The 14,261-nt window shown below is 43.9% G+C and overlaps 1 protein-coding gene across 1 annotated transcript in view; it reads right to left on the reverse strand.

Moving 5' to 3' along the window:
* DNER (delta/notch like EGF repeat containing) overlaps positions 1-9,798 on the reverse strand; it is a 356,232-nt gene extending 346,434 nt beyond the window's left edge. The window contains exon 1 of the mRNA XM_069104612.1: positions 9,297-9,798. Within this exon, the coding sequence (XP_068960713.1) occupies positions 9,297-9,614 (318 nt within the window). The 5' untranslated portion in view covers positions 9,615-9,798. The remainder of the gene's footprint in view (positions 1-9,296) is intronic.
* Positions 9,799-14,261: the final 4,463 nt, after the last annotated feature.

Genomic DNA, 14,261 nt, shown 5'->3' on the forward strand with positions numbered 1-14,261 from the left:
CTCTTTTGTCATCTTTACAAATCTGATGGTGAGATAGAATCTCAGAATCGGGTCAATTTGTATTTCTTTAATTATTAGTAACATGAAACATTTTTTTTTATTTGATTGTTAATAGCTTGGATTTCTCCCTTTGAAAAATACCTGTTCAGATCTCTTGACTATTTATCTATTGTGGAATGGCTCTTATTCTTATAAATTTGAATCATTTCCTTATATTATTGCAATATTTAACATTAACATTAGTATATGATGATACATCATCATATTACCTTATGCTCTTATATGTTTCCTTATCCATTACCTCTCATAATAAATGTTTCAGAGAACTTTCATTAACATGTCCACAGTTGATCTTAGAGGCAGATAGAACAGGTATTTTTACAGATTAGGAAAGTATTAACTAGAAAGTCTTGTTTTTCCCCAAATCACAGATAACTAGCAGAGATAAGACTTAATCCCAAATCTCCAGACTGCTACTCTCTTCTTTTTTCTGTTTTTGTCAAAATTCCAGCCCTCCCCACCACTCTATTCTGCCTTTATTCATAGAAAGGATATACCACTCAACCCTCCTACTCTATGTCTCCATTCACCATCCCCATAACTCCAAACCACCATTCCCCAAATGTGCTGTCTCCCCCATTAGAGAGACAGCTCAGCCTGGTTACTAGTCAGAAGGTCTCAGGAGGAAGACAGGAGTTCAAGTCTCACCTCTGACAGTGGCTATGTGACTCTCAGATGTCCAAGAAATTATCTAAAACTATAAATTGGTAATGGCAGGCTGATGTACCCTGATCCAAGTGGTTCCTCAGCCAAATGTTTCCTATCCCAATGAAATCCCAAATCCAATCCTTATCCCATTTTAAAATTTAGTTTAAAAGACAGTGTACTATAGTACCTAGAAAGCTGGCCTTGGGATTAGGAAGACCAAGGTCCAAATCCATTTATGACACATACTGGACCTCTCTAGTCATTGAACCACCAAGTGACCACCGACTGAGTTTAGACAACTCTAAATTGCAGGGAAAGTGCTGATCTGGAAGGGTGAAGGGCTCTCCTCATTGGATGTCCCTATGCCAATGAAATTACAGATCTAGTCCCTATTTCTGAGGATAATCTATAGCCCCTGATTTAGCGCATTGTAAATGAGAGGATAACTGTAAAGCACTTTGCACATTAAGTGCTATACAAATATTAGCTATTATTATTATGTCTTCATAAATGCTTTTTCATTTATTCATTTCATATAGATGTAAAAAACTTCAATAGAGAATTATGTATAAATAATATCTAGTATATATAGGTGCTTTACATACGTTATCTCCTTTTATCTTCAATTCATCCTTGTAGGAGTAAGTAACATGACTAATGTGGAAATATGTTTAACATGATTGTACATGTTTGGCTATATCAAATTGCTTGCTCTCTTGGGGAGGGGGAGAGGAGAGGTAGGGAGAAAAATTTGGAGCTCAAAATTCTACAAAAATGAATGTTGAAAACTATCTTTACATGTAATTGTAAAAAAAAATAAAGAACTATTAAATGGAATAAGTACTGTTATAATCCTCTTTTTATAGATAAGGAAATGAACTCAAAGTAGTTAAATTATCTGCCCAAAGTCTGGGGTGAGATGTGAGCCCATGTTTTCTCAACTCCAAGTACAATATTCTTCCCTATCTATATACCCGTGGTATCCAACTCAAATAGCAATGGATTTCTGCTGGCTTCATATTGACTTAGAAAACCACAAATTAGTATTATCTATGTTGTATTGTATTTGTATATATTTTGCTAAATATTTCCCAGTTACATTTTAACATGGTTCCAGCTGTATGTAAGAATGTTGGGGACTACATACGGGTCTAGAGTGTGGCACCTCTGCACCACACCCATACCAATTCTCAATATACAGTTGTACTGGACCAGAAGTTGCAAGAGACCTCAACTATAATCTTGGCTCAGCCATTGACAAGCTATATCACTCTGGAAAAGTCCTATCCTCATGTTTTGCATGTTGCTTACCTTTTCAATGGGTGGGAAAGGGGAGGGAGGAAGAGAATTTGGAACTCAAATTTTTTAAAGATCAATAATTAATAACAATAACCAATAGTTAATTCATTGATCACAGGGGAAAAGTTCTATTCCCTCTGGTTATACAAAGTTTATTACATTTTGGAAAACTGAGAGACGAATGTATTCAAATATCTATGGATGCCATTAGCTATTATTTTGTCTAACAAAACTCAGCTCAAAACAGTTTCAATTAAAGCACATGCCCTTTTTTGCATCCTTTATGAAAGAGAGATGAAGGAGGAGGAGGAAAAGGAAGAGAAGGAGGGAAAGAAGGAGGAGAAGGAAGGAGAAGGAGAAGAAGAAGGAGGAGAAGGAGGAGGGAGAGGAGGAGAAAGAAGAGCTTGAAACCAGTTTCCTGGGTAAAATTAAACTGTTAAATAAATAATAAATAGCAGCTGTACAGATAGGTCCCTTCTTCTTCCAGTAAAAAAAAATCACCCATTTTCATTATCATCCCAAAGGATAATATCCCTATAGAAATTAATGAAAAACAAAATAAGTGTCGCTATCAATGTTTGAATGTTTGGCAGCAAAATGTTTCATTAAGATAAAAAAAAATTACAAACAATAAAATACAGATTTAAATAATTCGTAGCTTTGGTGGATAGGTCCATAAAGTTTGAGAGTTTCTGTACTTTTCAACATAACAGTTAGTGCCCCCCTCCCTCCCAGCAACTGCATCCTCAAAAAGGAGCTAAGAGAAAATGGTCTCATTCAACAGGAAATATAAAAACTGAAGTGGGCTGTCCAAAGTATCAGGAATGCTTGTCTCTTTTCTTTGGCATAAACTTATTTTTTTAATCACAAAAATTCTTCCAGCTAGGATCCTTAATTGCAAACCTGGTGGTAGCAGCCCTGGTTTACATATCAAAAAAGCTATGCCTACTGTGCCTTAATAAGTCAGTTGGAAAGAAACAGGGATTATCACATCTGGCCCTTCATTTTACAGACAGAGTTCAGAAATGTTAAATACTTTGTTTCAGATCACACTAGTTATTGGGCCAAGCATAACTTAGAACCAAGCTTCCCCAGTTCCTTCCAATACACTCCCTTCCTGTATACATCTTTACAAATTAGTCTTTTGTCTTTGACCTTTTGATCAGTTACATGCTACATTTTGATTTTGGTCCAGACCTGTGACTCCATCATAAAAGGAACTTCAGGTGTGTAAACTCTCTCCATCTGTGCAGACTGGCAAGTTGTCTGTAATATATTATCTTTAGTGAGTTCAAGCAATCAAAAAGCATTTCTTAAGCACCTACTGTGTACCAGTTGCCCTGAGTCACATAGACAGTATGTATTAGTGGCAAGACTGGGTCATCCTGACCACACAGCCAAAGCTTTGGCTTTTCACAGACAACATAGCCCATTAACTTTTTTTAAGTGCATTAAAATACTTGTACCTAATAATTCCGTCCCATTAAAACAAAAGGTTTTTTAAAGTAATACTTGTTTCAAATACAACACATTTTTTAAGCACGATATTTATAAAATTTAGAGCTGGACAGGGTCTTGAAATCATAAAGCCCAGGGCAGTTAGGTGGCACAGTGGATAGAGAACCAGCCCTGGAGTCAGGAGGACCTGAGTTCAAATATAGCCTGAGACATTTGACACTTACTAGCTGTGTGACCCTGGGCAAGTCACTTAACCCCAATTGGAAAGGGAGGGAAATTGAAAGAAAGAAAGAAAGAAAGAAAGAAAGAAAGAAAGAAAGAAAGAAAGAAAGAAAGAAAGAAAGAAAGAAAGAAAGGAAGGAAGGAAGGAAGGAAGGAAGGAAGGAAGGAAGGAAGGAAGGAAGGAAGGAAGGAAGGAAGGAAGGAAGGAAGGAAGGAAGGAAGAGAGAGAGAGAGAGAAAGGAAGGAGGGAAAGAATGAAGGAAGGAAAAATAAATCATATAGCCCAATACTGAGAAAACTGAGGCCCAGAACAGAGGACCAACTTGCCCAAACTCTCACAACCAGTTTACTGTTGCAAGACAAACTAACCCCATATCCAGCTTTTTGCCTACTCTAATGCTTTGTCATAGTGCTTCCTGTACCTTGGAAAATTTCCTTTCTCTAGGCCTCAGTTTTCTCACCTGAAAAATGCTGTTATTAACACCTTCCCCCAAACAGTTCACAAGATTGTTGTGAGGATCATATGACAGTTTTTGAGAAAGCATAAATCAAGCAAAAGCATTTATTAAACTCTTACTAAGAGTCAGGAACTATGTGCTAGAGATAAAAAGACAAAAACAAAACAATCCCTGCACTCAGGAAGCTTATATTCTAATGGGAAAGATGATATTACACACACACACACACACACACACACACACACACACACACCCCAATGTGTGTGCAAAATCTATAGCGAGATAGGAACTAGTCCTGCTCATTAATTAGTAGAAAAGTCTTCCTCCCCAGGAATGCACAGGTCAGCACACTGATAGTCTCCCAGCATCACCTAGAGTAAGGAGTGAGTTCAATGACTGAGTCCTGGGACACAGAACTAGGAGATGTCAGGATTGGGCCTGGACACCAGGTCTTGCCGGCTCTGAGGTTCCCCTCTCTATCCACTATGCCAATTGCCTCTCTAAAACACAATTTTTTTAAAGTAGGGGGGAGGAAGGAAGGCACTAGCAAATTTGGGGTGAGAGGAGCATGAAAGACTTTACATAGAAAAGGCAGCTCAGATAGAATTTTGAAGGAAAGATGCGTAAGAAGTGGAGATGAGTACATTATGCGCATGGAAGACACTTAGGCCAAAGATGGAGAGCCAGTAAATGGATCGACATTGCTGAAGAACAGCCATGAGGGTGGTTTAACTGGACCTTAATGTTTCAGAAGGGGAGTAATGTATAACAGGTTGAGACTGCTAAATTGGGGTAGTGATCAACCACAATTCCAGAGGGCTCATGAAGAAATTTGCTCCCCACTCCCTGACAGACAGTCACAGATTCAAGATGACGACCGGGATGTGTATTTTTTGGACACAACCAATGTGGAAATGTGTTTTGTTTGACTATGTTTGTCTCTTACAAGGGTTTTACTTTTCTTTATTTTTCAAGGTTGGGGGGAAGATGAGGGGAAGAGAAAATAGATTTTTGTTTATTGAAAAAGCAAATTTAATTTAAAGGTATGTTGGGGCTAGGTTGCAAAGATCTTTAAAAGCTAAACAGAGGAGTGCATATATGATCCTAGAGGCCACAGGAAGCCAAGAAAGTGTGAGTTCAGAGAACTGACTATGGTCATACCTGCCATTCAGGAAAACCTCTTCTGCAGCTATACAGAGTATGCACTGGAGAGGGGAAAAGCTTGAGGCAGAGAGACCAGTTACCAGGCCATTGTGATAGTATAGGCTATACACATGCAAGATATCATTATTAGGAGTACTATTATTTACCTTTCCAGTTATATTGTTTCTGTTTAAGAAATGCTCTGTTAAATTTAATAAATGCTGATAAATATTTACTGGATGATATGGCAGTGGGAGTTTAAGCCCTATTTTAGCAACCACATCCCCTATCAATGGCTAATAGTCTCTTTCCTTATTTGCATTAGTTTGCCAGTCATTCAGTCAATAAGTATTTATTAAGCACTTACTGTATTCTGGGAACTATTCCAAGCACTGAGGGTACAAACAGGAAAACACAATACCTGTCCTCGAGGAGCTTACATTTTAATATGGGAGAATACATAGAAATAATTAAGTAAATAGAAGATATATAGAGAGTAGGTAAAAGGTAGCTTTAGAGGGGACAGCTTTAGCAGCTAAGGAGGGGACCAGGAAATGCCTCCTACAGAAGGTAGCATTTGATCTCAGTCCTGAAGAAAGCAAAGGAATAGAAGCAAAGGCAGAAGGGAAGAATGAAAGCATTCCAGGGCCAGAGAATAGTTGATGAAAAGGCAGGAAGAAGGGAGGGAAGAGTGCCCTGTGCAGGGAACAGCAAGTGGATCCACATAGAGTGCATGGAAAAGAGTCAAGAGAAGATCTGAAAGGTAGGAAGGGGCCAGGTTGCTAAAGGCTTTAAATGCCAAACAGAGGATTTTATATGTGATGCTGGAGTGAAGTGGAGATCATAGAGTAGGAGGGGTAAATGGGAAGACCTACAACTTGGAGGGGAGGAGAAGGGATGAAAGGGGAGGGAAGGGGAGAGGAGAGGAGGGGAGGAGAGGTCAGGGATTACTGTAATCAGCATAAAACCTGAAATAATTTAAACAATCAAAAACTGAGTATGAATGATTAGTATCTAGATAACCTCAGTAAGATCTTTTTGGCAATGAAGTAAAAGCCAAATTACAAATCTACAAAAAAAAAAGTTAAAATTGCAATTCCCATGCTTTTCTCCTGAATACCTTCATATAGCCTTCTATTTCAAGTTCCTTTTCCCCGATGTTGCCCCAAATCTTTCTATAACTAAAATATGACATCATAGGTCCGAGATATTTTAGAGCTAAAGATCCTTGGAGATCATGTATAATCTATGGCTATCTTAATCTAGATTAATTCTATACTAAGTCATCATTTTAGATATAATCAATACCTTTGTGCTCCTTTACTGGTTTGTGCTCCTTTACTGGTCATTGCTAGAAAGTAGTGAGCCCTGGATTCAAGTCAAACCACTGATCCCCAGTAGCTGAAGGACCACAGTCAAGTAGCTTAACTTCTCAGTGCCCAGAGGCAATTCCCTGAAGGTATAAATTGCAGTGGAACTGCTCATTTGCATCAGTGGAAGCCCACAGGCTGAAATCACAGACTATATCCCCTTTTCCCCCTCAATAAATACCTTGTTTTAAAAAGTCACCCAAAGCCATAATGATTATTACGTAGTAGTTTAGGAAACCACCAAAAAAGTCATTATCAATGAGGCTTCCAAAGAAATTAAATGAAAATTTTGAAAGAAAAAAACCCTGAAATTTGTGTTAAATATCTCCCCATCCAGCAGTACTCTTTGACTTGAGCTGAGGCACACATGCCCCATTTATCTTCTTTCAAGGATGCTCCAGAGCTGCCCCACCCTCTCACTCCACTGAGTGCCCTGCCCCACCATGGAGGAGTCAACTGATGCCTTTTACAGGTTGAACACAGCCCCTGAAAAATGTGTAATAACTTTCCCTTTCAGTTACTGAATTCACACAGAAAAATATGAAAACAACTAAACAGCTGCAGCAACCAGGCAACTGCATACTTCTCCACTCTCCTGCCATTAAGCGGCAAAGCAGTTGAAATTAACCCTAAATCCATTTAATCTCATTTTGACAGATTCCCTTCATTCGAGGTTCACTTAAATTTTCCAGAAGCAGGAGGTGAGATTTCTGCTCTGATGATTAGACATCCAAAGGACAGATAATAGTTACAACCAAAGCCTAGTAGATAGCCATATGTCCTTTCCACTGGAATTACAGTTCCAGGAACAGGGGGAAAACTGCAACCTTGAAACAAATTACCTTCCTGTTGACAGTTGCCCTAAAAAAGAACTTCTAAATAAAACTAAGCATCGTCCATCAAGGTCAATCAATTTGATCCCTTGTTCATGTGACCTCCTCCCCCTTGAGGAAATGGGTGTGGGAGAAGTCTACACACACACACACACACACACACACACACAGAGAGAGAGAGAGAGAGAGAGAGAGAGAGAGAGAGAGAGAGAGAGAACTGGTTTGATCATTTTTCTAGTAGTTCCCCTCAAAAGTCTTTCATTAATTAAATCCATATGAGCAACTCTCTTCAGGTCTACATGCAATGTGGAAAGATTATGTCCTTGGGTTTTTCAATAGGAGCCCAAGGATAGTTCACATCTAATTAGTTTAAATGAATCCTATGATCACAGAACAGCCTCTTTCCTCAAGGGCATCAGATTTATTTTCCTACCCTTGCTGGTGGCTTAGTGTTTCTCTACTCACTAGTCAGAGTCCAGGCACTGAATTTCTTTTTTGAAATGTATATGAATACAAAACAAAGCTAACTTGGCCGTGGCTGCCGTTTCGGTCTTTGTGTATATGGTATTTTCTAACAGATTTTCCCAGAACCCAAATCCACTGATTACCATCAGAAAGCTCCTTTCTATCCTCTGAACTGAATAGCCAGCAGAGAACATTTGCTTTGATTAATACTTCATTGGTTGGTATATTGTGTTGTGGCTTCCCAATTCCAAAAAATAAAGAGACTGATGCATAGTCAATATATACATACATGAATATATATATACACTTATAACTGCCTGTATATGTTAGATCCATCTAATGCACGTTAACACCAACATCCCATTCATTGCATTTGCCTGCCAATAAGTGCTACCCAGTTATTTTTCTGAAATGACAACTCCAGAGAGAAATCACAGTCTGGGAATCGGCCGAGAAACCGGCTCCTGCTCCTCGCGTTTGAAAGAAACGGTTGGCATTTTTAACTCATCCCTGAAGGGGAAGCAAAGTTCTCTCAACCTTAGCAAAGAGCCCAAGTAGGAGAACACAGCCCGGGAAGAAAAAAAAAGAAAAAGAAAAAACCCACTCTCCAGGAAGGCTGAGCATGACTCCTCTGGGCAACAACGTCCACCTTAAATATTTAATGGGAAAAAAAAAGCTGGCAACCTTGGTAAGTGTATAGGGCCTGGAGTGCTTCGGCGGCACCCGACCACCGCCTGAGCCATCTTGCTCTTGGTATTCTAACCCCTACCAACTAGTAGAGTAAATTGGCTGACACGGAAAGATCGAAGGAGACAGAATTAGGGGAAATGCATGCCCAGCAGAGACAGGCAGGCTGCAGGAAGTAATGCATACAACAGAAGTAAGTGGAAGTGAATGAAGGCATGGACGCTACATCCTGGGGGACAGAATGCATTCCCCAGGAAAGCCAGAGAGATGGAGCTATGAGAGGAGCGAGGCTGTGAAGATGCCCAGGCCAGGGGAGGGAAGAAAACCCAGGGAAAGAGTGGGAGCCAGCCGTGGTGGTCGTGGATGGCGAGGGCAAGGCAGCGGGGTGAGATGGGCTGCGGACGAGCCCACAGAACGCACAGAGACACATGTCCCAGAAAGATGGAGGGAGTGGCGGGGGGAAATGAAGCAAGAAGCAGCCCCAGCTGCAGGGGCACGGGCATGCCGGCAGCCAGGAGTCAGGGGAAGGATGCAGGAGAAACACAGAAGGAGAGAGACAGAGGGGAGGGAAAGCCCAGGAGAGGAAGCTCCTGTCCCGGCCGCCGCGGCTCAGGCTCGGCGCGCCCCGCTCCGGACCCTCCCCAGCCCCTCACCTGGCAGTTGCTGCCCGTGACTCCTGCGGGGCAGGTGCAGCTGTAGCCCAGGTCGTGGGGCTCCTGGACGTCGGGCTGCTGCTGCCCGGGGCCGGGGCTCGCGCTCGCGCTTGGGGAGCAGGTGCCGTTGTTCCTGCAGGGCTGCAGCGCGCAGGGGTCCGGGAAGGGCACTGCTGGGGTGACCGGGAGGGACCGGGACGGCCCTGGACTCAGCAGCAGCAGCAGAAGCCCCGGCAGCAGCGGCCTGCCGACGGGAAGCGGGGCGGTCGGCAAGGGGGGTAGGAGGCGGCGGCGGCGGGGGCGCCGGCTGGGCAGCATGGCCCGGAGAGGAGCTGGGGGTTCGGGAAGGAAGCTCGAGGGCGCGCGGAGGGCGCTGCGGGACCGGGGCCGGGCCGGGGCCGGGGCTGGGGCGCTGCCGCCGGGACTCGAGGCTGGAGGCAGGAGCGGCTTGAGCAGGAGAAGCAGCAGCGACAGCGGCTGGCCGTGCGCTCCTACCGTTGCTTTTTTGCAGCTGCGGGGATCCGCGGTTCCCCGGGCAACGCGCGGGCGGGGCCTGCGGGGCGGGGAATATTGGGGGGGAGGAGGGGAGGGCGGGGCCGCGGCCCTAGAGCTTGCTATCCCCTGCTTGGGGGCGCAGTGATCACTGCCCAGAGGATTTGGAGTGAGGGGCTACTTCCCTTCCTCCCTCCCTCCTTCACTCTCTCCTCTCGCAAATACCAACACGCCCTCACACGCACACACACACACACAGGCACTCACTCCAAGACCCCCTTCCCTCTTGGCTCTGGGGGTCAGGTTGGAAGTGCTTGTGACTGGGGAAAGAGGCACAGGGCCAAGGAGGGGATGGCAGACAGAAGAGCCTTGAGTGCCGAGAATTGGCCCTAGCGGCTGGCGCCTAGGAGAAGAGGGGTGTGTCTCAAGGGCACTGGAGGGTGTCCAGCTAGGCGCCCGATGGTCCCAGGCGGGCCGGGTCAAGGCTATGAGCTGAGAAAAGGAGGGCTGGGGGCTTTAGGGAGTGGCCAGGCACGCGGCATTAGTGATCACAGTATCTGACACCCTTAAACTGAGAGAAGTGCAGCTCAATAGGGAGCAGGTCAACTTAGGAGATGCTCAGCCTCGAGCTGTGCAGACCGGGCCACGGGAAGCAGAGAGGGAGGAGGGAGAATGCTGCAGGTGGTTGTATCCTGTCCCAAAAGGGGGTCGGGCCGGTGCAGCTGCGCCCACCCGGAATGGGGTTTGCCTAGGGAGGCCAGCCGCCGCTACCCCTTAGAGCCCCTGCTGGAGCTGTAGAAGAGGAGGAGGCGGTTTGGCGCAGAATCTGTGTGTACCACTGCGGTGGCCAGCCTTACCTCATCCATCGTGGCTGCCTCTCCCCCTTCCTCCAATCCTCCCTCCCTCCAAACACCCTTCCCCTCCTCCCTCCCCCAACCCATGCCACCCAGGAGCATTGAATCCAGGAGATATACATCACGCTCCGTCTCCCTCTCTCCCCCTCTGTCTCCTCCTTCCCCCCACTCCCTTTTGCTCCCCCACTTCAGGGAGTCTGAGGTGGAGACAGGAGTAAAGCCATTCACGCTACTGAGAAAAAAGACTTGGAAAACAGCAATTCAGAAATCCTGGTTCTCAAAAGCTCTACAAATTTAAAAAAAAAAAAATTGTTGTGGAAGGCTGGAGTCATCAAAGTAGCCTTTGCTTTCACCTGCCTTAGGAAAACTTAGAAAAAAATGAGACGGAACAACCCACTTGTATTGGTTTATCTTTAACAATCCTTCTCCTGCCCCTTCCACTATCTATACGGCTAGATAGAGGCTCTTTGGGGGTGGGGGAAGAACCTAGAAGCCCATTCCCCGGGGGGTGGGGGGACCTAGAAACTTGACCGGATTTTGTATGTAAAGCAAAAGGCTTCGGCAATAGCGGAGATAATATGAATGAGGGAGAGAGGGTGCTGCCCCAACCTGGATACAGTTAGGTGTGCCCACTTAGAAACTCGGGAATGACTTCAGTCATCTGAGGATGTTAGGATTGGAAGGAACCTGAGAGACCGTCTATCTCAAACCTTTTCTATTACAATTGAGGAAACTGAGGCCCAGAGAAATGGACTAACTTGTCTAAGGTTATACTGCTAGCTGCAGGAGGCCTACCGAGCAGCTCTCAATTCCTTTGCCTTCCCTCCGTTATTTCCTATTTCTCCTGCATGTAGTTTGCTTTGTATGTATTTGTTTGCATGTCGTCTCCCCCATTAGAATGGAAGCTCTTTGAGGGCAGGGCCTGTCTTTTGCCTCTTTTTGTATTCCTAGCGCTTGGTGAAGTGGCCAGCAACAGTAGGAACTTAATAAATGTTTGCTGTCTGTCACTGGACCAACAGTTCTTTGCATCCCAACTCCCACCCCAGTACAACAACACACGCTCTAGCAGGCCAGTAAAATCTGAATTCTCATGCAAATATGTGCCCAGCCTCTCTTAATCTTGTCTTAACCAGTATCTGCTATCTTGCAGACAGCAGCTAAAATCCTTGTCATGACTTGCTTAAAGTAACTGAAACCTTGCTGGGTTTGTATGCAGTTGATGGAATCACTAGATTCGTGCTTCCAAGTGGAACATAACAGGATCACATTTTCCTTTACACCTGACTTTTATCCGAGACTTCATCAGTTTTAAATGTTTCCATTTCTGTGCCACCCTAGCGCCCTCTGCCGGTCATATTCTGACCACTCGCATATTGTTTTCTCTCCGACCCTGAGCACTTCAGGAATCAAGCTTGGACTGGTACTGTGGAACTAAAACTTTTTAACCTTTGTCTCCTATATGTGTTGAGACAACTTCTACCGTGCCCATCCCCATCCCCATCCCCATCCCCATCCCCATCTCTCTGTCTCTCTGTCTCTCTGTCTCTCTCTCTCTCTGTCTCTCTCTCTCTGTCTCTGTCTCTCTCTCTCTCTGTCTCTCTCTCTGTCTCTCTGTCTCTCTCTCTCTCTGTCTCTCTCTCTCTGTCTCTCTCTCTCTGTCTCTCTCTCTCTCTCTCTCTCTCTCTCTCTGTCTCTCTCTCTGTCTCTCTCTCTCTCTCTCTCTCTCTCTCTCTGTCTCTCTCTCTCTGTCTGTCTGTCTCACCTGTGTGTGTATATGTATTCCTATACCCCTTCCTTGAAGGGCATGGGACTGCCATATCCAAAAGGGGTATAGGCTGAAGTACATCTTTACCCCATTCTGGTTTATAACATCTTTGCCTCAAGCAACTCTATAACATATATAACTCTATAACCCCTTCAAACCACGGGAGAATTGAAATCAGTACATTTCATTTCTTGACTCCTCCAGAAACAAAGACTACTGTATTCTCTGAACAGAGATTACAAGTAGGACACTTCTATTTTGTCTTTTTTTCTTTATTTTTAATAGGATAATGCCATTAGAAATATACAATACTGCTCTAAATAGTAGACCCTGCCTTTTCCCATGGGAGGAATAAATGAGTAACAAGGAGTAAGAAGAAAGAATAGGAGGTTTTAAGTTACAAAGCAGAGAATGCACTCTCCTCCATCCTTACTCTGGCAGAGAAAACCAGAAGTACAAACAAGAAGGGAGAGGGGCTCATATGAGCAAACATTTCAGTTGCACATCCTGCTACAGAGGTCAAGTCTGAATTACCCACTCTTTGCATTTCTCATAAAGGAATTCCACTTTAAGGCTGGCCATTTGGTATAGTGGAAAGGGGGCTGGATTGGGAATTCTAATGATTAGAAAGCAATTCATAAAAACTGAATGGGATGCCTCCAGAGATAATGTTTCCCACCCAAAGGAGGCCCTTAAACATAGTCTAGATGGCCACTTGATGGGTATTTTGTATTAAGGATTCATTTTAAAGTATAGATTAGTCTATCCATTGCAGAATCCACACCCCCAGTCTCTGAGAAAGTTAATCTATCCATCTTTGTGCTCTTGCCCTGAGGACCAGCCATCTTGATTGCTGACCCAATGAACATGAACTAGTCCATTTTGAGAACTGTGTCTAACTAGCTAACTCCAGACCATACTTCATCTTCACAGCTCAGATCATGCTTTGTCTTCACAACCATCCATCGTCTTCATAGTCATCCGTCTAGACTTCCTGCCTGAGAAAGCTCACAGACTCCCTTCCAACCCCTCCACACCCCACTTTCTACCTCTTGCTCTGGAAAGGGCTTGTCAGCTGACTTTCCTAAGCATCCACTCACCACCCCTCTGACTTTCCTGACCAAAATTCCTTTCTCTGGATGAGATTTCCCTGAGGGCAGAGGCTATCTCTTTTCATTTGTGTATCTTCAGCACAGTGCCTGGAACATAATTTATTACCTAATCAATGTTTTTTCATTCATTTATTCACTCCATTCATTCATTCAACCATGTTTTATGGATGGCATTTCTCAAGGTGGAACGCTAAATATCTTAAGTTAGATGCTTTTCTCACCTGCTGTAGCTTCCTTTGGAGCTCTAGGGCAAATCCTAGCACAGGATTCCAAATCCTCCTTGGAACCCCTCCAAGAGACCTTGCCCTAATCATCCTTTACTCATTTCTAAACTTCCCTGCTATCTAAATTCATTTCAAGGCAACAAAATTCCTTGACCCTGAGCATGCTTGGCTTCCTATATTCAAATACATGTTACACCCAATCTCTATTTCCTTTTCCCTCTTCTACCTCTGCCATTGGGACTACATACCTAATTGTGACATCTTTCCCATTCCCCTTCTCCCACTGCAGCCACATATTCCTGGCCACATAGGTACATTCTCTACAGTTAATTCACAAGGAAAAGGAGTTATATACAAATTCATAAATAAAACTCCAGAAGTGCACACACAGATCTCTAATCAAATTTTTAAAGTTCCCCATAGACAGTTCTTTCCCGAACTCCAAAACCTACTGGTCAATACCCAGGGAGATGTAGCAGCAAGCACCCCAGCGTTCCCAGGGTGGCTGCTAGCAATAC

The sequence above is a fragment of the Petaurus breviceps genome, unplaced genomic scaffold (genome assembly GCF_028583685.1).
Source record: "Petaurus breviceps papuanus isolate PSGF00001 unplaced genomic scaffold, PetGlider_PUasm1.0 688, whole genome shotgun sequence".
In the NCBI taxonomy this organism is placed as follows: Eukaryota; Metazoa; Chordata; class Mammalia; order Diprotodontia; family Petauridae; genus Petaurus; species Petaurus breviceps.